At 44.9% G+C, this 22828-nt stretch overlaps 3 protein-coding genes across 4 annotated transcripts in view; 1 reads left to right on the top strand and 2 right to left on the bottom strand.

Moving 5' to 3' along the window:
- The window catches only part of LOC109900363 (neuropeptide Y receptor type 2-like), an 8824-nt gene extending 6715 nt beyond the window's left edge, over positions 1 to 2109 (top strand). The window contains exon 2 of the mRNA XM_020496055.2: positions 555 to 2109. Coding sequence (XP_020351644.2) covers positions 586 to 1686 — 1101 coding nt within the window. The 5' untranslated portion in view covers positions 555 to 585 and the 3' untranslated portion in view covers positions 1687 to 2109. The remainder of the gene's footprint in view (positions 1 to 554) is intronic.
- Positions 2110 to 3045: 936 nt separating this feature from the next.
- Positions 3046 to 7900, bottom strand: LOC109900435 (coiled-coil domain-containing protein 110-like). Of its 2 annotated transcripts, XR_004211995.1 has the most exons (4): positions 7783 to 7900; positions 7362 to 7468; positions 5566 to 7108; positions 3046 to 5456 (listed from the first exon to the last, which is right to left on the bottom strand). XR_004211995.1 is itself a non-coding variant. In XM_031837770.1 (3 exons), exon 3 carries the CDS (start codon positions 6522 to 6524, stop codon positions 5865 to 5867), a length of 660 nt encoding a protein of 219 aa, XP_031693630.1. In that variant the 5' UTR covers positions 6525 to 7108; positions 7362 to 7468; positions 7783 to 7900; the 3' UTR covers positions 5480 to 5864. The 2 variants fall into 2 exon arrangements, 1 of the variants encoding a protein (XP_031693630.1); XM_031837770.1 differs by lacking the exon at positions 3046 to 5456 and having other exon boundaries at positions 5480 to 7108.
- A 1434-nt stretch (positions 7901 to 9334) lies between these two features.
- Positions 9335 to 21852, bottom strand: LOC109901134 (PDZ and LIM domain protein 3-like). The gene is made up of 7 exons (XM_020497178.2): positions 21585 to 21852; positions 16155 to 16306; positions 15417 to 15501; positions 14999 to 15186; positions 12796 to 12923; positions 11182 to 11293; positions 9335 to 9747 (listed from the first exon to the last, which is right to left on the bottom strand). Exons 1-7 carry the CDS (start codon positions 21789 to 21791, stop codon positions 9558 to 9560), a joined length of 1062 nt encoding a protein of 353 aa, XP_020352767.1. The 5' UTR covers positions 21792 to 21852; the 3' UTR covers positions 9335 to 9557.
- Positions 21853 to 22828: the final 976 nt, after the last annotated feature.

Raw genomic sequence — 22828 nt, 5'->3', positions numbered from 1 at the left:
GGAGTTCAAAGAGTCACTGTGATAGGGCGACCTCATGTTTTTGCCCTGCCCTCGATGTTGCAGGAGATCTTGTATGCACACCCCCATTCAAAAGTTTGAGGTCACTTAGAAATGTCCTTGTTTTTAAAAGATTTTTTTTTTTTTTGTCCATTAAAATAACATCAAATTGATCAGAGATACAGTGTAGACATTGTTAATGTTGTAAATGACTATTGTAGCTGGAAACGGCAGATTTCTTATGGAATATCTGCGTAGGCGTACAGAGGCCATTTAGTGGACAAAAAATGTGCCTTTCTTTCAAAAACAAGGAAACTTCTAAGTGACCCCAAACTTTTGAACGGTAGTGTATATGTCACACCCAAGACTATGACTCACACTTGATGCTAGCGGCTTATACAATGGTCTTTAAGCCTCCCAACAATTACATCATTCTCTGCAGTCTAAAATATGAGCAGGCAAGGAGCTTTTCAAATGTTTTGTAACCCAAGACTATGTTCATAGATGTAAACAAGTTTATGTCCTCTGTCAAAATGATCTCCCTCCTCTTATTGCAGAATTTGTGAGGCCCGGAGGGGAACGATACCAATGGATAATGTAAGTCAAGTAAACATAAGTCCAATGGAGGACTGTGCGAATTCTTCTAGACTTGCTGGTGAATTCTCAAACTGCTACAACACCTTTCCAGACCTGGAGGACAGCACCAAGCTGGTGGGAGTGCAAGTGATCCTCATCCTGGCTTACAGCACCATCATACTGTTCGGAGTCATCGGAAACTCCCTGGTGATATACGTGGTGTACAAGTTCAAAACTCTGCACACCGTCACCAATTTTTTCATTGTGAACCTGGCTGTGGCCGATCTGCTGGTGAATACTCTATGTCTGCCATTTACTTTGATCAACACTCTCCATGGAGAGTGGAGGTTTGGCCAGGCGTTGTGCTTCATACTGCCCTTCTCCCAAGGCATGTCCGTGCACGTTTCCACCATCACGCTCAACATCATCGCCCTGGACCGCCACCGGAGCATCGTCTACCACCTGGAGACCAAGATGTCCAAGGAAATGTGTGCCGCCGTCATCGTCATGACGTGGGCCATAAGCGCGGTCCTGGCCAGCCCGCTCGCCGTCTTCCGGGAGTACGGGACGTTTGACCTTTCGCCCGAGCAGTCCATTCAGGTTTGCACGGAAAAGTGGCCAGGGAGCGGCATGGACGGGACCATCTATAGTATCTCCATGCTCCTGCTCCAGTACTGCCTGCCGCTGGCCATCAACTCCTTCGCCTACATCCGAATCTGGAGTAAGCTGAAGAACCACGTGAGTCCGACAGGGAGGAACAACCGCCACCAGCGCAAGAGGAAGACCACTAAGATGCTGGTGATCGTGGTGGTGGTGTTTGCAGTGAGCTGGCTGCCTCTCCACGCCTTCCAGCTGGCCATTGACATTGACAACAGTGTCTTGGACATGAAAGACTTCAAGCTGCTTTTCACCATGTTCCACATCGTGGCCATGTGCTCGACCTTTGTCAACCCCATCCTCTATGGGTGGATGAACAACAACTATCGGACTGCGTTTCTGTCCGTGTGTAAGTGCAGCCAACCTGTCAATTCTGGGTCGAGGAGCATCATGAGCAGAAAGACACTGAGGGAAAAGGACATGAGCGATACAGATTTCCAGGCGACTAAAGTCTGAATTCATAATATCAACTGAAATGTGAAATTGCTGTTCTGTGCAACCTACTGTAAGGGTGAATTATGGGTAAAACATTCTGCTATTTTTTTTTATACATTAGTTTATTGTCAAAAGGTTCAGTGAAGAACCAAGTGTGTTTAAAATGTGTAAATGATTTCATGCAAGTGCCAAATGCATTGCTGAATTGTGCCATTGATAATCAAGAGCTTATGAAACTTCTGTTTAAAACTTGCTGCTTCTTACAACTGGCTACTTAGGCTACTTAGGCCACATGCAAATGTTGATATTTAAATGTTGATCGTGGGACAAAAAAATGTTGACATTGCCTTCGTGAATGCTACCATAGTAAACCATGTGGATCCGAGGCCTTGTTTTGATAGATGTGCTTTAATTAAAAAAGCTGAGGTGGAAATCAACACATTAGTTCAGAACGCAGGTTGTAATTTATTGACACCTAATAGCTGCAAATTCAGCATGTAATGATAGATACTGACTCATTCATTTAATCAAGCTGCGTGTCAGTGCTGACATTTCTAAATTCAAATCAAATCACTTTGTATTTGTCACATGTGCCGAATACAACAGGTGTTGACCTTACTGTGAAATGCTTACTTTACAAGCCATTAACCAACAATGCAGTTCTAGAAATAGAGTTAGAAAATATTCACTAAATAAACTAAAAGTAAAAAAGAACACAATAATATTACATAATAGCAGTGTAAAAACAAAGGGGGGGGGTCAAAGTAAATAGTCCGGTGGCCATTTGATTAATTGTTCAGCAGTCTTATTGCTTGGGGGTAGAAGCTGTTAAAGAGCCTTTTGGACCTAGACTCTGCGCTCCGGTACCGCTTGCCGCGCAGTATCAGAGAAAACAGCCTATGACTAGGGTGGCTAGAGTCTTTGACAATTTTCCATGCATGGTGGATTTTGGATAGATGGACCTAACTAGAGCTATGGCTACTGTAGAGCATGTTATGTAAACTTAGTGTACAAAACTTTAGGAACACCTGCTCTTTCCATGAGACTGACCAGGTGAATCCTGGTGAAAGCTACAGTATGATGCCTCATTGATGTAACTTGTTAAATCCACTTCAAATCAGTGTGGATGAAGGGGAAGAGACAGGTTAAATAAGGATTTTTAAGCCTTGAGAGAATTGAGAGATGGATTGTGTATGTGTGCCATTCAGAGGGTGAATGGGCAAGACAAAACATTTAAGTGCCTTTGAACAAGGTATGGTCGTAGGAGCCAGGCACACCGGTTTGAGAGTGTCAAGAACTGCAACGCTGCTGGGTTTTTCAAACTCAACAGTTTCCCGTGTGTATCAAGAATGGTCCACCACCCAAACTTGACACAACTGTAGGAAGCATTGGAGTCAACATGGGTCAGCATCCCTGTGGAATGCTTTCGACACCCTGTAGAGTCCATGCCCCGACAAAATGAGACTATTCTAAGGGCAAAAAGGGGTGCAACGTAATATTAGGATGTTCCTAATGTTTTGTACACTCAGTGTATATTGCAACTCTGGCACAATTATATGTACGCTATATTATTAGACAGTCCACGACAGATCCGGAACCCCTCCCTCGCCTTTGGTTGCAGCAAACAGTCTCATTACCGCTAGAGTATGTCCTCACTATATTTCTGGATCATTTAAGAGGCTGTCCTTTCTTCCTGTTTCTTAGCCCATCACTGCGGTTGTGTGGCGGGGATTGGTTCAATGCCTCTGTTTTTAGTAACTCATTCATGGACCATTCAGCACGTAAGCCAATAATGGTTTATCAGGCTGTCGAAAGTTATTGACCTGCGGCTTACAGAGAGCGGAGCCCGTGGGGGGGCTAGACCGGGCTGCCCCCGGTCTAAATCAAGTCTGAAGGACATGAGCAATGTGGTTTAAGACGCATGTCATTTTCCCTTTGATACTGTCTGTGTTCACTACGGAATCACATTAGGATGCAAGCAGTGAAGTTGATGACTTACCGCTTGGCTTTCCATCCATCTAGCATTTTGAAGTCAAAGTTATAGGCTCGTATGAGTATTTGTGAAACAGAATCAATATCAAATGCCCATATAATATTTTCTTACGACAGATAGACATTGAATAATGATTTAATGACTCACATGCTGACTGTAGCATGAAATGACTGCAGCAGTTACATCAGTGAGGTATCAGTGAGAGAATGAATGTCATGAGGTCAAAAATATGTTTCCCGGGACACATAACAAAAAAAGTATTGATTCTGTCAAACTGAGTTTTTACTTTGTGAAATTACTCAATAGACTAAAGTTGCTCAGGATAAGTGGCCTGATGACAATGCAGTACATCTTTCTTTCTGCCAGACAAATGGGTATCGGACAAGTCAGAAAGTAAAACATGTTTTCGGTGGGAGACAAAGAAATATGTATTGATTCTGTCAAAGAATGGGGTTCTTTCTTCCTGAAATGCCTAAATAGACTAAAGTTGGCAGGAGTAGCTAAGCATAAGTGGCCTGATGACAACAATGCAACACAACAACTCTTACTGCCAGACAGATGGGTAACGGATAAGAATGAAAGCCTCAAGACACGCTGAGATGTGAGTCATATAGTCCCACAAAAGCCATCCAATGATTAGCATGGCATGGCTAGCAGGGTATACAGAATCCTAATGTGCTCATCTGCCATCTGTGTAACCATAAGGAGTCAAAAGGGGTCACACCTTATTAGGATAATACAGATAGTCAATCTGTAGAATCTCTGCAGATCGTTATACTATCTGTTGATAAGCAACTGCTTGCCACGGTAAGGGTTGTTTCGGTTAGTGTAAGGGTTACGGTTAGTAGATAGTCTGTAGAGCATCTACAGATGGATTATCCAAATAAAGTGTTAACTCAAAATGGTGGGTTTCCATCTGACTTATTGGGTCTTTGGGTGCAAAATAGCAAACACTATAATACTAGGCCTGCCTATAAACAAGGGAATCAAATATAACACCTCACCAACTGGATTGTAATGCCCAGTGGATGTTAATTAGACATGTTAGAATGAATGATGCATACAGCAGACTACATACTACCAACATAAACTGTGATGACCCCTTTTGCCTGTTGAGGTCTAATAGATCCTAATAGAGAGGTGTCTCATGAATGATACAACAGCTCCCCCTACTGTCCAAAAATATCCAGACCTTCTCCAAATGAAACTACATGGGTCATGTGATCCACAACAGCAACAAATAGGGCCTGGATGATTTTTTTTATTTAACTCGGCAAGTCAGTTAAGAACAAATTCTTATTTACAATGACTGCCTACCCCGGTCAAACCCAGACGACGCTGGGCCAATTGTTCATGTTTTGTTTCCTTGCAACATTACTAACGAGTATGGTAATACTGGCATCATCCCAAGCCTTGATATGTCAGTTATCTACAGTAGCTCCAATTCTCAAGTAAATAACATCAGAAATGATAACACTGACAAAATAATTTGAAAAGCATAATATAATCAGGGAATTCAAATCTATACTGTGCATATGGTACATGACTGTGACGGGCACATTGTTGGTAAAGTGGTGCAGAGAGCTCTACGATAAGCTACAGTATGTTTGTGTTTGACTCCTCCTGACTCCTCTGTCACACAGGTCGTGGTACGGGAGGTAGAGGTCAACACCCAGTCTGCCTGGCCGACTGATCCAGCTACAGCCTCATTCATTCTGATTGATGATGTTTTTGTACCTCTGGGCTCTCTGCTCCTCCTCCTCAAAACGCTTCCTTATATGGTCAATTGCCTCTCCGCCTACACAGTCCAAAGAAAAAGAAAGTCATTCAAATTATGAGCTCCAGGACAACTAGTGGTGACATCTCTACTTTTAAAATGTTCATCTTCTGTTAGCTTTTAACCTTACCTACAGGGCCATCCAGCATTTCTCTGGTAATAGGGCTGCTGTTCAGAGGCTGCCTTGGACTCTCTTGCTGCCTGGCTCCATCATCAATCACCTCATGTGACCCTGCTAATATCCTGGCAGTGGTGACGGGGCTCCTCTCTCTCAGTTGCAGCGAGATGCTACTGCTGAGATCAATGTACTCCTGGTGGAGCTGCCGCACCTCCAGCGTTAGCAGGTCTTTCTCCTGCTGCACCGTGAGCAGGCAGCTTTCTAATATGGCCTGCAATCCCCTCAGCTGCTTGGCTCCGCCCTCTGCCTCCTCACCCCTCTTGACGCTCTGCTTGAGGTTCTCTCGTAGTGTCTTGTTCTCCTCTTTGAGATGGGCCACGGAGCCCGACAGGGCTCCCTACGCTGTCTAGGATGCGTTCGGCCAGGTGTTTGTTGCCCGACGAGGCCAGAGGGCTGCAGTCCCTAGTCGTGCTCCCCTCAAGGGAGCTTCTACACCTGGCCCCCAGCCGATGGAGTTCGGCCCAGCTCATATGCAGCTCGTTCGTGAGCCGGCTGACCTCCCTTGCCAGCGAGGCCATTCGGTCCTCCAGCTGCCCCTTCTCCTGGGTGAGCTGGGTGCAGCGATCATTGGCCCTCTCCAGTTGAACCCACACCCGGTTGTCACCATCCCCTTCTTTGGGCTCCCGAGCCAGGCTGGGATCCCTGGATCTCTCCCCTGCCTGGCTCTCGGCCTCAAGAGCGTTGACGAGTCTGCGGTTCTCTGCGGCCTGCTGCTTGTTGCACTTATCCAGGGTTTTATTCAAGGCTTTGAGGTCCTCGTACTTTGGAAGGATCCTCTTGAGCTCGCGGACGCACTCCTTGCAGTAGTCCTCTGTCTTCCGCAGCTTCCTCCGCAAGTCCTGTTTCTCCTTCTCCAAGTAAACGCACCTGTCCTCCAAGGATAGGCTCTCCATTTTGAGCATCGCTCTCATCCTAGTCTCCTCTATCTTGGATGGTGTATCTTGCCTCTGACTTTCTGGGTATGTTTTGGCAATGTTGAAAGTGACAGTGTGAGTTTGGAGTTGGGACTGTGATCACCAGCCATTTCCTGTGAATTGTTGCCACTTGTTGAGCCTAAGACATTGTGATTGATCAAAGATGGGCGTTCCTGTGAATTGTTGTCACTTCTTGAGCTTAAGACATTGTGATTGGCCAAAGATGGGCGGTCTTCCGCCTTGTTTTCTCTTATCTTCTTGTTGAGGCTCAGGTTGTCCTCCTCCATTGACACCAGAGCGTTTTTCAGTCTGTCCACCGTATTCTCCAAATCGACTATCATCTCAGATTTATAGTTTGTCACGAGAGCTCGGTCTCCTGAGCCACTGCATCTTGGGGAGCAGGCAGAGTCGAACGCCATCGGTGAATGCCTGTAGGATGCTCTACGCATCTCTGATTCATTTGTTTCTTTCATCAATGAAACATTGTTCAACTTTTCTGAAGATATCCCTGATTTGCTGTTACAATTATGAAGAGTCTGTGTTATCTCCATGTGCTGTGAAACCAGTGTGCTCCACTCAACCTGAAATGAGTGCAAGGAATGAGTGAGGTCAATAATACAATTGTATCGTGGGTTTAACGCAGATTTGTACATAGATATTCAGCAGCCAATTAGCCTACTCTCCAACCAGCAGACTTAGCATATGGAACACTTGAGGTATTTCATAATGAAAGCCTAGGCTATATTCTTTGTAACTATCATCAAACAACGTCATAACATAAAAATGCCTAGCTTAAATGCAGGACATGGTATGTCTTCATTATTAACATTCAACCTTGTTGCCTTCTCTTGGAGACAGAGGGGCCTCAGGTGTGCAGGAGCCTTCTAAAGCTGCTGATGCTCTCTGGGGTGATGGCTAGATGACAACACGTTTGGTCGTCCCTGAACAGGAATGGGGCTAATATTAGTAATTGACAGTAACCTAAAACATGAATGAGCAGGGATTAAATGCCATTTAGGATAGTTTAGCTAATGTTCCAGCTAGACCTCTCATGTTAAGACTCAAGGCTATCAACATTACTGGGTTAAAAAGCCAGCTACATGGTGACTGTAGCTAGCTAACGTAGCTAAAGTTAGCTAACTAAATAACTCACTTAGCTAGCTACTGTAGCTAGTCAAAGCCAGGCGTTGTTTGCTAGGTAATTAGCGAACGTTATAGTAAAACGTCGTCAAAAAGTAAACAAATAATAACTTACCCTCTGCAGAAACTCTGTTTGCTTGAACATGACACGTTCAAACTGCTAATTAATAATCGTAGCTAATTAGTTTCAAGACTTGCTAAACTTCTTGCTCCCCAATAAATCATAGCCTAGTGTTACCATGGTAACCCGCGTTCTGGTTCCAATCAGAGTGCGGATAGAATTGGAGGGAAATCAGAATTCCGATTAACATGGTAACATTACGCAATGATTTACTAGGGAGCACGAAGTTTAGCATCAACAGTTATTTCACACACACCATATTTACACCCCTTCATTTTGGGGGGTTTGTGAGCCTTTTGAGACTGAACCTTTTGCAATTTTAACAAGTCATGTCTAATCTATACATATGCTTAGTCTCTTCTTAAGAAATATCTGTATGCTTCAAATGAGATATTGTTCTATAGTAGGCCTATTATAGGCCTGTTTACAACGTTTCATGGATAACTGGGCTGTTGTATCTTGTGCCAACACTTCTCACCCTTATGCCATGTTGTATTACAGACTCATGCCAAGGTACCCTTTTACGGTTATAGCCAACGGGATCAACTTACCTGTGATCTCACCCTGTCAAATGTCTGTGATGTTTTGCCCCACTGAGAAAACATCTGGCATCTAGAAAAAGAGGGACGTGACACTTGAGCCCATCGAAATGTGTGGGAACTGAAAAGTGACCTAAAAAAGTCACACAAGACACAGTATTCAGAGAAAGAAAATGTATCCGTGTCTGATTCACTGGGCCGATGGTACATTATTTAGCTGGGGTCTTTGGGTTATTATTGGAGCCAGGGCCGGTTTTATAGGCCTCTCACAACTGGTGGAAGGATACAGGCTACATCACTGTCGACTTACCTCATAACACCTCTCTTAGTTAACTGTTTTTGAAAAGAGCACGCAAAACAAAATGTCATTGACTGTTATTGTGGACTTAATTTACACATCCAGGACCAACATATCTTTTCAGACTACTACTTCATATCCATTCATTTCTTCACCCACACAGCTGTCGGGATGGCGACTGAACACTAGGGGAAAGTATAGTCTCTTCGGGATAAAGGTTGAAATAATGCAAGCTAGCGACATGAATTAGGTTCACTTCACTTCAGTGACACGACTCCTCACATTCTCATAATGATCCGCTCATGCACATAGTAGGTGTATGACAAGCTCAACCAACAGAAGACATGTAACTTTTTTTTATTTAAAAAAAAAATCTCATTCGTTTTGGTCTAATCACAGTTGTCCGTCCTCGCGTTCATCCCTTTCAGCTGTCACCCAAACACTTGCTGACCTTACAACACATTCACTGAGGATCACCTTCTGGCCGGACGCCAAATCCCAGATCGTAAACAGACAGTACCCTTTATGCCCACCGTGACACCCCGCGAGGAAGCGCAACTGACCCGGGGAACATTCACAGCTCCTCACCCCCCCCTTGAGGGGCTCTCAGTGCCCTCTGTGCCACTGTGACGTGCCAGCACACTAGTGGGTCTGCCTGTCAGTCAGTCAGCCAGCTCAGGAAAGGGATGAAGAGAAAGAACATGAGGCATTTCCACAACATGGAGTCAAAACCCCCTTTATTTGAAGGAAGAGAGTAGTATACATGTAAGTGTATTCACAAACAAATGCACTCTCAGGATTTGTGCAAAACAGAGCATACAGACAATTGAGAACACAGGAGAACACAGACACAAACAGTTACAATCAAAGGTGCCTCACTGGCAGACAGAGTTTTTAGGCTGGTGCGTGCGTTTGTGTGTGTGAGAAGGGTCTTATGCTGAGGGGAAAGTGGTGATAAGGTCATGGCCCTCCGGGGGTCTCGTCCGGGCACGAGCGTGGGTCTCGCAGTACAGTTGGCCCTCCACGAAGAAGTAGCCCTTTTGTTTAAGGTTGATGTCACAGTCGGTGCACACGAAGCAGCCAGGGTGACGGAACTTGTCCCTCGCTTTCACCACTGTGCCCCTATAGGAGAACAACAGAGTTAACAACAGGAGCAGGCTGAAGTTACCGCTGAAGCTGACCCCCTCCCTCCCCCAAGTTTGCTGGATGTTCTTTGGGTGATTGACCATCCTTGATATACACGGGAAACTGTTGAGCGTGAAAATCCCAGCAGCGTTGCAGTTCTTGACACACTCAAATCGGTGCACCTGGCACCTACTACCATACCCCGTTCAAAGGCACTTAAATCTGTTGTCTTGCCCATTCACCCACTGAATGGCAAACATACACAATCCATGTCTCAATTGTCTCAAGGCTTAAAAATCCTTCTTTAATCTGTCTCCTCCCCTTCGTCTACACCGATTGAAGTGAATTTAACAAGTGACATCAATGAGGGATTATAGCTTTCACCTGGATTCACCTGGTCAGCCTGTCACGGAAAGAACAGGTGTTCTCAGTGTACATTGTTGTCAGCTACGTTGCTTCTCACCTGATAACATGTTTTCTCATACATATTTCTCATATGCCAGTCTGTAGTCTAAAGACTGGTAGAAACAAGTTAGAAATATTCAAAAGTACAACCTCAAATTCCAACTTCCCCTTTAAAGGCCCAGTGCAGTTTAAAAAAAAAGTGATTTTTCTGTGTTTTACATACTTTCTACACTAAGAGGTTGGAACAATACTGTCAAATTGTGAACATTATGATAATGCCCTTTCAATGTAAGAAGCTGTTGAAAAAAAGACTGCCTGACATTTTCAGCCTGTTTCAGTGGGATGGAGTTTTGGCTGGGTTTTTCCAAACCTCTCTGCCAATAACAGCTAGTTTTCAGTTTCCCCCTCCCCAATCAGACCACTCCCAGACAGTCCTAACAAAATGATTGCTTGAGAAATTCTTCACTAATAGTTTATTATGACTATTTCAATCGATAACAAATCACAGTAAGGTACTTAATTGTTGCCCAGAAATGTTTTGATAATGAGCTGAAAAACAGCCTGCAATGGACCTTCAAGAGGCGACTAGTTTCTGGCAGAACTTTTTAGGTGTAACTCTTCTGGCCTGGGTAGCAGTTTGTTTCTCCTTACTCTTTGTCTAACCAAACACGGTTGGTTAACCCAACTAAGCAAACTCTCTATAGAAGAAAGATACTGTTTGGTAACACAGGAGGTTGATGGCACCTTAATTGGAGAGGACTGGCTCGTGGTAACGGCCGGAGCGGATTTGGTGGAATGGTATCAAAGACAGCAAACGTTCCGACCGTTATCACGAGCCATCCTCCCCTCAGCAGCCTCCTGTCCTTGGCAATGACACAGAATAAAAGGAGTGTAATGTTATCTCAAAACAGGTTCTGGATTTTCAGGCTGTAGCTCTTCTTTTAAGTACTGAAAGAAATGGGTGCAACTCAATACCAACTTTTTATATGACATTCTCAGAGCAGCTTTGTCTCTCGAAGTACTCACACAATGCCGTTTCCACACTTGTCACACATGGGCAGTTTCTGCAGGTTTCCTGTGGGCGGCGGTGGCTTAGTCATGGGCGCTCTCACTGTCCTCGTCACCATGGGGCGAGTGCCTGGACAACACATGGGACACACACTATTGGTACCCTATTCCCTATATAGTGCACTACTTCGAGCAGGTCAATACATAGGGAATAGGTTACCACTTGTGACAAAGAATACAAGTCACAAACAAATTATACAAATTAGGAGCATACTGTACATGGAGTATATTAAATGATTTTAATATTGAAATACAAAAGGGAGCAGAGCATTAGAGACATATATGATGTCACAGATATGATGACACCATAGCACAGTATATTGATGATGTCACCAAAGCACAGTATATTGATGATATCACCATAGCACAGTATATTGATGATGACACCTTAGCACAGAATTTGAGAGACATACGTTTTTTGTGCGTATGGAAAGTGTCTGGGATCTTTTATTTCAGCTCATGAAACATGGGACCAACACCTTACACCTTGCGTTTATATTTTTGTTCATAGGCCTTATATAGCACTTTTCTAAAACCCAAAGCAACACAAGTAAAGATATCAAGCCTGGGTCATCAGTACCACTCAAGCTGACCATGTTAGCCTGCTGAACCAAAGCCTAGACATGTAATCTGTTCCCCTACTAATTCATTTGTATATAGAGTTTACTCCTTGTATACCCACTTTCCAAGATCAGAACAATGTGCATTATATATGAGCTCCTTCTGCTTTGCCTTATAAAATTAATGGACAACAAAATACTGATTTCAAATCATATCTTCCATTTGGTTGTGGCTCTTTCCAATAGTTTTTTCTTGGGGTCAAAATGTATGCCATGTTGATAGCTAGAGGTTTTAATTCAACTATAGGTCCTGAAGTGTGTGAGTGGGCGAGAGCTAGCCCACACTGACGACGGCTTCAACACCAACAGGTTAGTCCTTGATATGTCTCATTAAGAAATAATACATTATTTTATGCAACCGTGAAGCTCTTCTTGAGTGTGGGACTGCAGCATTGTAGCCTGGAATCCACACTGAATGATGATATCATTACCCACCCATACCATAATGAAACACCCATACCATAATGAAACACCCATACCATAATGAAACACCCATACCATAATGAAATACCCATACCATAATGAAACACCCATATCATAATGAAACACCCATACCATAATGAAACACCCATACCATAATGAAACACCCATACTATAATGAAACACCCATATCATAATGAAACACCCATACCATAATGAAACACCCATACCATAATGAAACACCCATACCATAATGAAACACCCATACCATAATGAAACACCCATACCATAATGAAACACCCATACCATAATGAAACACCCATACTATAATGAAACACCCATACCATAATGAAACACCCATACTATAATGAAACACCCATACCATAATGAAACACCCATACCATAATGAAACACCCATACCATAATGAAACACCCATACCATAATGAAACACCCATATCATAATGAAACACCCATACCATAATGAAACACCCATACCATAATGAAAGAGAAGATACTTAGTGGAGAACTGACCGTCGCTGTCGACGAAGTCCTGCAGGGCCTTGAAGGAACCGGATTGCCGGGGCTCCTGGGGCTCCTCCTGGTCTTTCAGGAGCATGCGGTACACATCAGACTCCTCGATGGAGCTCAGCGTCTTGCTACTACAGAGACGGAAACACACACACAAGCAAAAATACAGACACAGAGGTGAGCATTAATAACAGATGCGGCACACACTCACAAACACACACACACACAAGCAAAAATACAGACACAGAGGTGAGCATTAATAACAGATGCGGCACACACTCACAAACACACACACAAATATCCCACATTTTGTGGAGATGAAAAAAAGGGGGAAACCTAGTCAGTTGTACAACGGAATGCATTGAACTGAAATGTGTCTTCCACATTTAACCCAACCTGTCTGAATCAGAGAGGTGCAAGGGGGCTGCCTTAATTGACATCGACTGCACCTATTCCATCCGAGATCTGCGGCTACCATGGAAAGCACTGTTCATCGAGCCCAGCAGACACCAGTGTAGTCATAACAACACTATCCTCCATGTCAGATTTAACATCAGAGTCGTAATTGAGGCCTGGGGTTCAGGACACCCCCAGCTCCAGGTTTAGGGACGGGCTGTAAGTCACGGAGGGAAATTATGCCTGCCAGCTGGGGCACTCTCACTACAGGGCCCTGAGGCTTTTGGCTATCGTAGGCCGCATCAGGCAAAAGGAGGCTCGCCAGACATTACAGAGACCAGACCTGGGGTCAAATACTACTTGAAATAATTTCCAAATACATTATCAGTGCTTTATTGAGCTTGCCTGGCTTAATGGACCAATAAAATAGTCCCAAAATGGCAAAACCCGCCCATGTGTTACTCCAGGCAGGCTAGAGCAAGCACTCAAAGTATTTGAAATATTTCAAATAGTATTTGAACCCAGGTTCAACAGAGACACACATAACACAGGCACCAGCAGACATCCGTAAAAGGAAGTGAAGAGAGGGAAAAACAGAGCGGAAGAATGGACGGGAGGAGAATGGAGAGAGGAGGTTAGAGGTGATGAAGCGTGAGTGTGCAGACGCCTTTCGTATACACAACTCTTTTTATAGTCACCGCCCATAGCCAGAACACCAAGTCATCTAATCAGAGTTTCCTGAAACAGATCAACAGGCCTATGATACTAAACATGGATTGAATATGCTATATTTAAGCAATAAGGCACCCACGGCCAGGGCTGTTCTTATGAATGACGCAACGCAAACCCCCGAGGTGCCTTATTGGGGGGGGGGGGGGTGTAATTAGAGAAGTACAAATAAATGTTTCGGCATACACGTGGTATACACTCTGATATAACGCGGCTGTCAGCCAATCAGCATTCAGGGCTCGAACCACCCAGTTTTTAAGTGTATATACACACTGAGTGTACAAAGCATTAGGAGCACCTTCCTAATATTGAGTTTAACCCCCTTTTGCCCTCAGAATAGCCTCAATTCATCGGGCATGGACTCTACAAGGTGTTCAAAGCGTTCCGCAGGGATGCTGGCCCATGTTGACACCAATGCTTCCGACAGTTGTGTCAAGTTGGCTGGATGTCCTTTGGGTGGTGGACCATTCTTTGTTTTTATACATATACTACCGTTCAAAAGTGTGAGGTCACTTAGAAATGTCCTTGTTTTTGAAAGAAAAGCACATTTTTTGTCCATTAAAATAACATCAAATTGATCAGAAATACAGTGGAGACATTGTTAATGTTGTAAATGACTATTATAGCTGGAAATGGCTGATTCTTAATGGAATATCTACATAGGCGTACAGAGGCCCATTATCAGCAACCATCACTTATGTGTTCCAATGGCACGTTGTGTTAGCTAATCCAAGTTTATCATTTGAAAGGCTAATTGATCATTAGAAAACCCTTTTGCAATTATGTTAGCACAGCTGAAAACTGCTGTGCTGATTAAAGTCAAGGGGTCTGAATACTTTCCGAATGCACTGTATGTGTTTCGGAATAGCGCTAGCTACAGTAACCAAACTCTGGCAGAAACAAACAAACAGAGGCTTTCATAGAAGACGACAGCGGAAGCTTATATAGCTTACTGATATCACCATGACGACAGATTGAAAGCAAGCAAGCAAGCAGGAAGGCAGGCAGGCAGGCAGACAGACAGACACCCAACCACCCATCAACCCACCGACCATCTCACCCACCCAGCCAGCCAACTCACCCCTCTGGCTTGTCCTGGACCAGGCCCCTCATCTGTCCGTGCATGGCGTCCTGGATGTTGCCTGAGGAGTAGAGGCCTATGGGGGTGTTGTAGGCTGTGCTCACCACCTGACGATGGTCGTCGATGTTAGCTGCAGCTATAAAGGGCTGGGCCTTGCGATTGTGACCCGTACCAATGGGTTTGAACTCCTGAACGGAGAGCGAGAGCGAGAGAGAAAGAGAAAGAGAAAAAGACAAGGAGGCCTTATGTGATGTTCTCGGACTTTGTTTTCTAGTTGGAAATGTGTAATTACACACACAAACACCAACAGGCGTAGACACAAATATATATAGACAACTAAAACAAACAAATACACACATACAAGCTATGCAGGTACACACACATATACTCACGCACACACAGTCTTTCTCTCTCTCACCTGCTGCTCAGCCTCCAAGTTTATTTTAAACGGGTTGGCTTTCCCATCTTCCGTGACTTGAGGCGACCATAGCCTGGTTTCTGGTCTGGGAACAAGAATCGGGTCACAATCAAACAAGAGCTCACTGTCAACTCCCTCGGGCCGCAGGTGAAACGATTCTGACCACAGTCAAAACACCAGTTTACATGGCGGCTGGGCCACGGTGCGCTGAGCACTCATAAATCAAACCCAACTTTATAGACTTCCTGTGGTGTGTGAACAGTATAAAAGTGTGTGTGTATGAGAGAGTATTTGTGTGAGTTATGTGCGTGAGCGTGTACAAGTGTGTCTGTATTAGAGAGTGGGTGTGTGTAGCTCCTTTCTTGGCGTTGGTGGGTATGAAATCAAAGAACAGGAATGCGAGAGCTCGTCTTTTGCTCCGGAACATTCTACATAAGACGGAACGTTCTACGTGTGTGTAGAAAAGATATCTTGGGGATTCATCAAGTAAGTTCTGTAGTTAGTCCAACATGAATGTGTGTTTGACTAGCTATGTGTGTCATAGGATACACCCAAACCAATGAGTTTGTTTACTTCATTGGTAGTCACGTGTGTCAGTGATGTTTGTACACCTGTCTCAATTGAATGGTGTGTGCTTTTATGTGAGAGGCGTGTGTGTATTGGCGTACGTGTATGTATGTGTGTGTATGTGTTTATGTGAGATGACTCATTCCTGTGTGTGCATGTGAGTAGTGTGACCTCTGGACGGTGAGGACGAGCTGGTAGATGGCGTCTTTGATCTTGTTCTGAGCCTCACAGTGCATCATGTCCTCCGCCGGGACGCCCTCGATGGCCAGGATGACATCACCAGGACACAGGTTGGCCACCGCCGCCTTACTGCCCGGAGTGATCTGACCAGAGAGAGAGAGAACGAGAGTGGTGACACATGAGATTGATCATTATCAATTCCATTATCACAAATATTTATAATATAACGGTTGCTGTTATTAGTGTTGTCTTCGTTTACTTTTGTGAAGTAAGCCAATGTCTTCACTTTTCCTACTTAGAAAGTGAACTGAACTGAGAGAATGAGGGACAGAAAGAAAGAAAAGAAAAGAAAAGAAAAGAAAAAAAGAAAGAAAGAAAGAAAGAAAGAAAGAAGAAAGAAAGAAAGAAAGAAAGAAAGAAAGAAAGAAAGAAAGAAAGAAAGAAAGAAAGAAAGAAAGAAAGAAAGAAAGAAAGAAAGAAAGAAAGAAAGAAAGAAAGAAAGAAAGAAAGAAAGAAAGAAAGAAAGAAAGAAAGAAAGAAAGAAGAAAGAAAGAAAGAAAGAAAGAAAGAAAGAAAGAAAGAAAGGAGCTTGAAGTGAGAACCCTGGCTGCTGCCAAGGTATGTTTTTACGATGCTCTCTCCCGTATGTAACCCGGTATGACTTATAAAACCCGATCATTCAGACGGAGAGAGAGATGGAGACAGAGAGAGGAGAGGGAGAGAGAGAGATGGAGACAGAGAGAGAGAGATCAGTAAGGAGCAGGTGCATGATGCTGTTAATAATCTACTAATAGCCAGGCAGAAATGTGTGCCATATTTGTCTGGTTCCGTAGTCACACAAACAACATGGGGATATCCTTCTTACCTCACCACACAAGCATGCCATCCCCATCTCACTCCCTTCCTCCCTTGTCCCCTCCCTCATCTCTCTCCCTATTTCTGTCTCACACTCCACCTCTCTTATTCTCTCTAACACTCCCTTCTTCTCCCTCCATCTTGCACTCTTTCTCCATCATAATCAAATGGCACTTCAAAAGGCATGTGCTGTCCTATGTATACATAATGAATGAACACAAGATAGGTTGGCCTGCTGTATATCAGTGCCACATCATCTGTCTGTAGTTAGGTTGGTGTGCTGTATATCAGTGCCACCTCGTCATCTGTCTGTAGTTAGGTTGGTCTGCTGTATATCAGTGCCACCTCGTCATCTGTCTGTAGTTAGGTTGGTGTGCTGTATATCAGTGCCACCTCGTCATCTGTCTGTAGTTAGGTTGGTCTGCTGTATATCAGTGCCATCTCGTCATCTGTATGTAGTTAGGTTGGTCTGCTGTATATCAGTGCCACCTCGTCATCTGTCTGTAGTTAGGTTGGTCTGCTGTATATCAGTGCCACCTCATCATCTGTCTGTAGTTAGGTTGGTGTGCTGTATATCAGTGCCACCTCGTCATCTGTCTGTAGTTAGGTTGGTCTGCTGTATATCAGTGCCACCTCGTCATCTGTCTGTAGTTAGGTTGGTCTGCTGTATATCAGTGCCACCTCATCATCTGTCTATAGTTAGGTTGGTGTGCTGTATATCAGTGCCACCTCGTCATCTGTCTGTAGTTAGGTTGGTCTGCTGTATATCAGTGCCACCTCGTCATCTGTATGTAGTTAGGTTGGTCTGCTGTATATCAGTGCCACCTCGTCATCTGTCTGTAGTTAGGTTGGTCTGCTGTATATCAGTGCCACCTCATCATCTGTCTGTAGTTAGGTTGGTGTGCTGTATATCAGTGCCACCTCGTCATCTGTCTGTAGTTAGGTTGGTCTGCTGTATATCAGTGCCACCTCGTCATCTGTCTGTAGTTAGGTTGGTCTGCTGTATATCAGTGCCACCTCATCATCTGTCTATAGTTAGGTTGGTGTGCTGTATATCAGTGCCACCTCGTCATCTGTCTGTAGTTAGGTTGGTCTGCTGTATATCCGTGCCACCTCATCATCTGTCTGTAGTTAGGTTGGTGTGCTGTATATCAGTGCCACCTCGTCATCTGTCTGTAGTTAGGTTGGTCTGCTGTATATCAGTGCCACCTCATCATCTGTCTATAGTTAGGTTGGTGTGCTGTATATCAGTGCCACCTCGTCATCTGTCTGTAGTTAGGTTGGTCTGCTGTATATCCGTGCCACCTCATCATCTGTCTGTAGTTAGGTTGGTGTGCTGTATATCAGTGCCACCTCGTCATCTGTCTGTAGTTAGGTTGGTCTGCTGTATATCAGTGCCACCTCGTCATCTGTATGTAGTTAGGTTGGTCTGCTGTATATCAGTGCCACCTCGTCATCTGTATGTAGTTAGGTTGGTCTGCTGTATATCAGTGCCACCTCGTCATCTGTCTGTAGTTAGGTTGGTCTGCTGTATATCAGTGCCACCTCATCATCTGTCTGTAGTTAGGTTGGTCTGCTGTATATCAGTGGTTGGTCTGCTGTATATCAGTGCCACCTCGTCATCTGTCTGTAGTTAGGTTGGTCTGCTGTATATCAGCACCACCTCATCATCTGTCTGTAGTTGGGTTGGCCTGGTCTATATCAGCACCACCTCATCATCTATGTGACTGACTGTAGTTGAACAAATCTCTTTGGGCCTAATTGTTACGTTAGGTTAACTGTAGGCCCACTTCTAGTGAGGTAGACCACTTTTAACCACTTCTGGTCGATAGAAAATCTAATAAAAGCATAGATTTGCATGATTCTATTTCCTCCTAACACGCCGTTGCATATAGATTGGGAGACGGTTGTTCATGAAATGACCATATGGCAATGTTTTGACGACCCAATTTTGTTGATAGGGTTGCTGCATTTTGTGCACAACAACCCACAACTATATGCTTTGTATGTTCATACAAATGAAAAGCAATATCAAAACTCCAACTCAAAAGTAGATTTTGTTGCAGAGTTTGCAGTTTGTTTTAGGAGCCTGTCTACTTGACAGTGTCCTGGCCTCCAAAGTACACGGTCGAAACCTCTCTGTGTATAAAGTCAGGAGGTAAACCTCTCTCTCTGTATAAAGTGCCTTGCCCTCGCTGGTATTTGAGCTCGTGCTCTCTCTCTCTCTCGCTCTCGTGCGCTCTCTCGCTCTCGTGCGCTCTCTCGCTCTTAACTCATAGGCCTATAAATAACCCAGGATGAACATTTGAAACTTTGGCTTTTTCCAAATCAACCATCTGCATCTCCCTGTGATGTGCATCCTTTTTACTCCTCTCCTTTTTACTCCTCTCCTTTACTCCCTAACAGTCAGTCACAAATCGCTCCCTAACCCTTATATGGCGGAAGCTCCTCCACTACACTGTAACCTACCCCCTCTTCAGATCAGCAAACATTGAAGGGTTAGCGCCAGAGGTTTCCTGCATGGATGGACACTTGGGTTGTGTTCAGGAGGGAGAAAGCAACGATTTGAAACAGGGAGCTACTACCATGACTCATTTCAATTTTGCTATGCTGTACACACACTACTGAACACTAGCCCCAAGTTTCTTCCCTACTCAGCTTCCGGTCCCAACCAAAAATGCACGGCTGCAGCTAATTTAAACACCACTCGTCTGTGTCAGTCTAATTTAAAACGCCACTTGTCGTCCGTCCTGGAGATCGTTGTTTTGAAGAAGGGGAGGTTTTTGACCCAAAATGGCCCGGGAAGACGAGGTTGAGACAAGGTCGAAGGTCAGAGTTCAAGCTCTGCGAGGGAGCGGAAATGTGGCAGTGGCTAAATCTCAGTACAAGTGAGCAGCCCTTCGAACGAGAGCTGATAAAACCACGTAGAGAGGTTTAATTAAAAAGCTTTGACCAACGGCTGCTCTGTGAGAGGTTGGGAGTAAAGTGATGCGAGCGTGTCTAGTGGGTGGATTGTGAAGGGACACGTGACACACGGACAGGGTCAAGGGTATGTGAGGAGATTTCAATCAGCGGGAGGGGGGGAAAAGTGACTGAAACTGACTCAGACTGTACTTCATCCCCCTGATGGTCAAGGTTACACTTGGGGATCGGGTAATCTGACCCTAGATCTGTAGTTAGGGGCATCATCTACCTGCAGTGTCTTTGAAACGTTGTTTGATAATAAACACGTCTGACATCATGGCAGAGACCCCAGTGTTTGTCCCTCCCTCCCTTCTCTCCTTCAGCTTGCGGTTCTCTGCTCACACAACAGGTGTGTAGAGGCCCCCAAGGGTCGGTGATTCACAGACCTCCCCAGTAACTTTTAGCCACCGTCCCTGGTGTCAGCCCTAAACTTAGACACACGCCAGGGATTACTGATACTCCTATGGTTACACACGCGCACACACATACACAAACACACGCACCGTGCCAACGTTAAAAACTCCAACGTATACGCACGCACGCACAGAGACAGACCCACATACAAACAAACACACAATGCTAATACAAACACGTGACGATGCTGCTGACCACACACACACACACAGTTTAATGTCTTGACTTGAGCTAAATGGAGGGCGTTCTCTGAATAACTCAACCTAGATGCCAGGAGACTGCTCTTTGATCACCAGCTCATAATCCATTCCCAGCCGTCTGTGTTCATTCAGCTGCTGTGTGTGTGTGTGTGTGTGTGTGTGTCAGTAGATGATGCAAACAGCTATTTCAAACTAAGCTGCAGATATTTACTGGAACGCGGGTGTGTGTGTGTGTGTGTGTGTGTGTGTGTGTGTGCACGTACGCGTGTGTGTGTGTGTCAGAGAGAGGATGCTCCCCCAGCCTTCCACCCCATGGAAAGACCCCTGCTGTATCACGCTTTAACACACACATCCCCAGAACACACATTCACAATCCAATGATCTTTCCCTGTAAGTATCTGGGCTGTTCTATGTTAGGGAACGACCGTGTCCAAATTGCTTCCTATTCCCTCTATAGTGCACTACTTTTTTTTCTTCTTTTTTTTTTACCAGATTCCTATAGGCCTTAGTCACTATATAGGGAATATGTTTTCATTTGGGATGCAGCCTTTTTGGCAATATTACTGCATAGTCAGTCAGGTTTAATACACTGAGCTCTTCCATGCTGTTTCTCATCCTAGCGCAGCTACTTAACTGAGACAAGAGGGTAAAGGGAAGGTGAGCCAAGAATGCTGGCAGTGAGAGAGAGAAAGGGGCGAGGGGGGGAGAGAGACACACACACACACACACCATAGACAGAGCGGACAACATAACCCTCTACACACAGAACACAATGGTGAAACGCTTGAGTACTGTATATCTGACTGTGTGCGTTCACTGTAGGACACACTCACACACCTCCCTACGACTGCCTCCTCACCCACACAAACACCTAGCACCAGGCCCGGTCAAAGATGCTCGAGCACACATCACACATACAACACATACTGTAAACACACAGTCACCCACCCATTGTCAGTCTGAAAGTATCAGGTACACATGCTCTTACCCTGGAGATGGTGAGGGGCTGGTTGAAGTCCTTGCCCCCGGTCAGTCGGAAGCCCCACGGGGCCGGTCCGTTCAGGACAACGTCCAGTGGCATGTCCCCCTCTCTGTCCCTTGTCCCTGTAGCTGGAAGTACACTGGTGTGTGTGTGTGTGTGTGTCCCAAACACAGCAGGGTTCTCATAAACAGAGCAGTGGGACAACTTAGTCATGTACCCTTTTATACTAGCAGAGGGGTGGGGGGGAAACCCCACCCCCTGAGTGAAGTCATTGGCCCGACTCAGGACCAGAGGCAGCTCTCCCTCGCTCTCTGTTCTTTTTCTCTTTTGGCTGGCGACTCTTTCTCCTGTTTTCCTTTACTTCTGTTTGGACTCTCTCTCTCTCTCTCTCACACTTTCTCTCTCCCTCTCTTTCCACCTCCTTCTCGGACATAGTAGCCCTGTCGCTGTTTCTGAACATGATACTCGTTACACTCATCCAACTCATGTAGTGTCGTTCTTCTCCAGCAGTGTCTCGCCCTCTTGCTCCACCTGTATGCCTATGAACATCCAGAGGAAGAGCGGCGATAGGCCAGTGTCTGTGAGCAGGCGGCCCACTTGTCTCTCCTTGTCCCTGGGTTGCCTTGGAGCCCGAACCCCCTCCACACTCTGGCTCTCCGGCTGCTCCTGCCCTTATTTGGTCTGCCGGCGCAGCTCCTTGCTCAGGCCCTGGAGGTCCCCCAGGCGCAGCAGCATTCCAGGCCCTATTGATCTGGAGCGGCACTTCGCTCTCTTCATTTAATTCGAGATCTCTCGTTCTTTTTCTGTTTGTCTGATCTGGACACGAACCAATCTCCACTCTGTTCTGAACGTTTCCCTTTCTCTATTTTTCTTTCTCTCGCTCACGCCTAGCTGAAACCGTTACAAAAACTAATGCAACTAACTCATCCGTCAAAAAAACATGCAGTTCTTATGTGTATATGTGCATAACAACGTTAACGCACAGTAAGCAAGACAGCCTAATCTATTCAAGTTGTCAGCCCTCTGTGCATTAAGTCTGTTTCCATAATGTCTACGTGGATGAAGAAAGCCAACGAAAACAATGGATGGCCAATTATGTTGACATTAAAAGTAGTTTGTTCTTCCCTCAGTGTCGATCTCCTGAAACGGCTAACATATACCTCCTTCAAGACCGATCAGTCCGGGTTTGTTTGTACAGTTGCCATGGGGACAGGTTTAGGGAGGAGCTGACTCCTACACAAATAAAGGAT

The sequence above is a fragment of the Oncorhynchus kisutch genome, linkage group LG12, assembly GCF_002021735.2.
Source record: "Oncorhynchus kisutch isolate 150728-3 linkage group LG12, Okis_V2, whole genome shotgun sequence".
Classification (NCBI taxonomy): Eukaryota; Metazoa; Chordata; class Actinopteri; order Salmoniformes; family Salmonidae; genus Oncorhynchus; species Oncorhynchus kisutch.
Note: the sequence above shows the minus strand (reverse complement) of the source record. Positions and strands in the feature narration are given on the sequence as shown.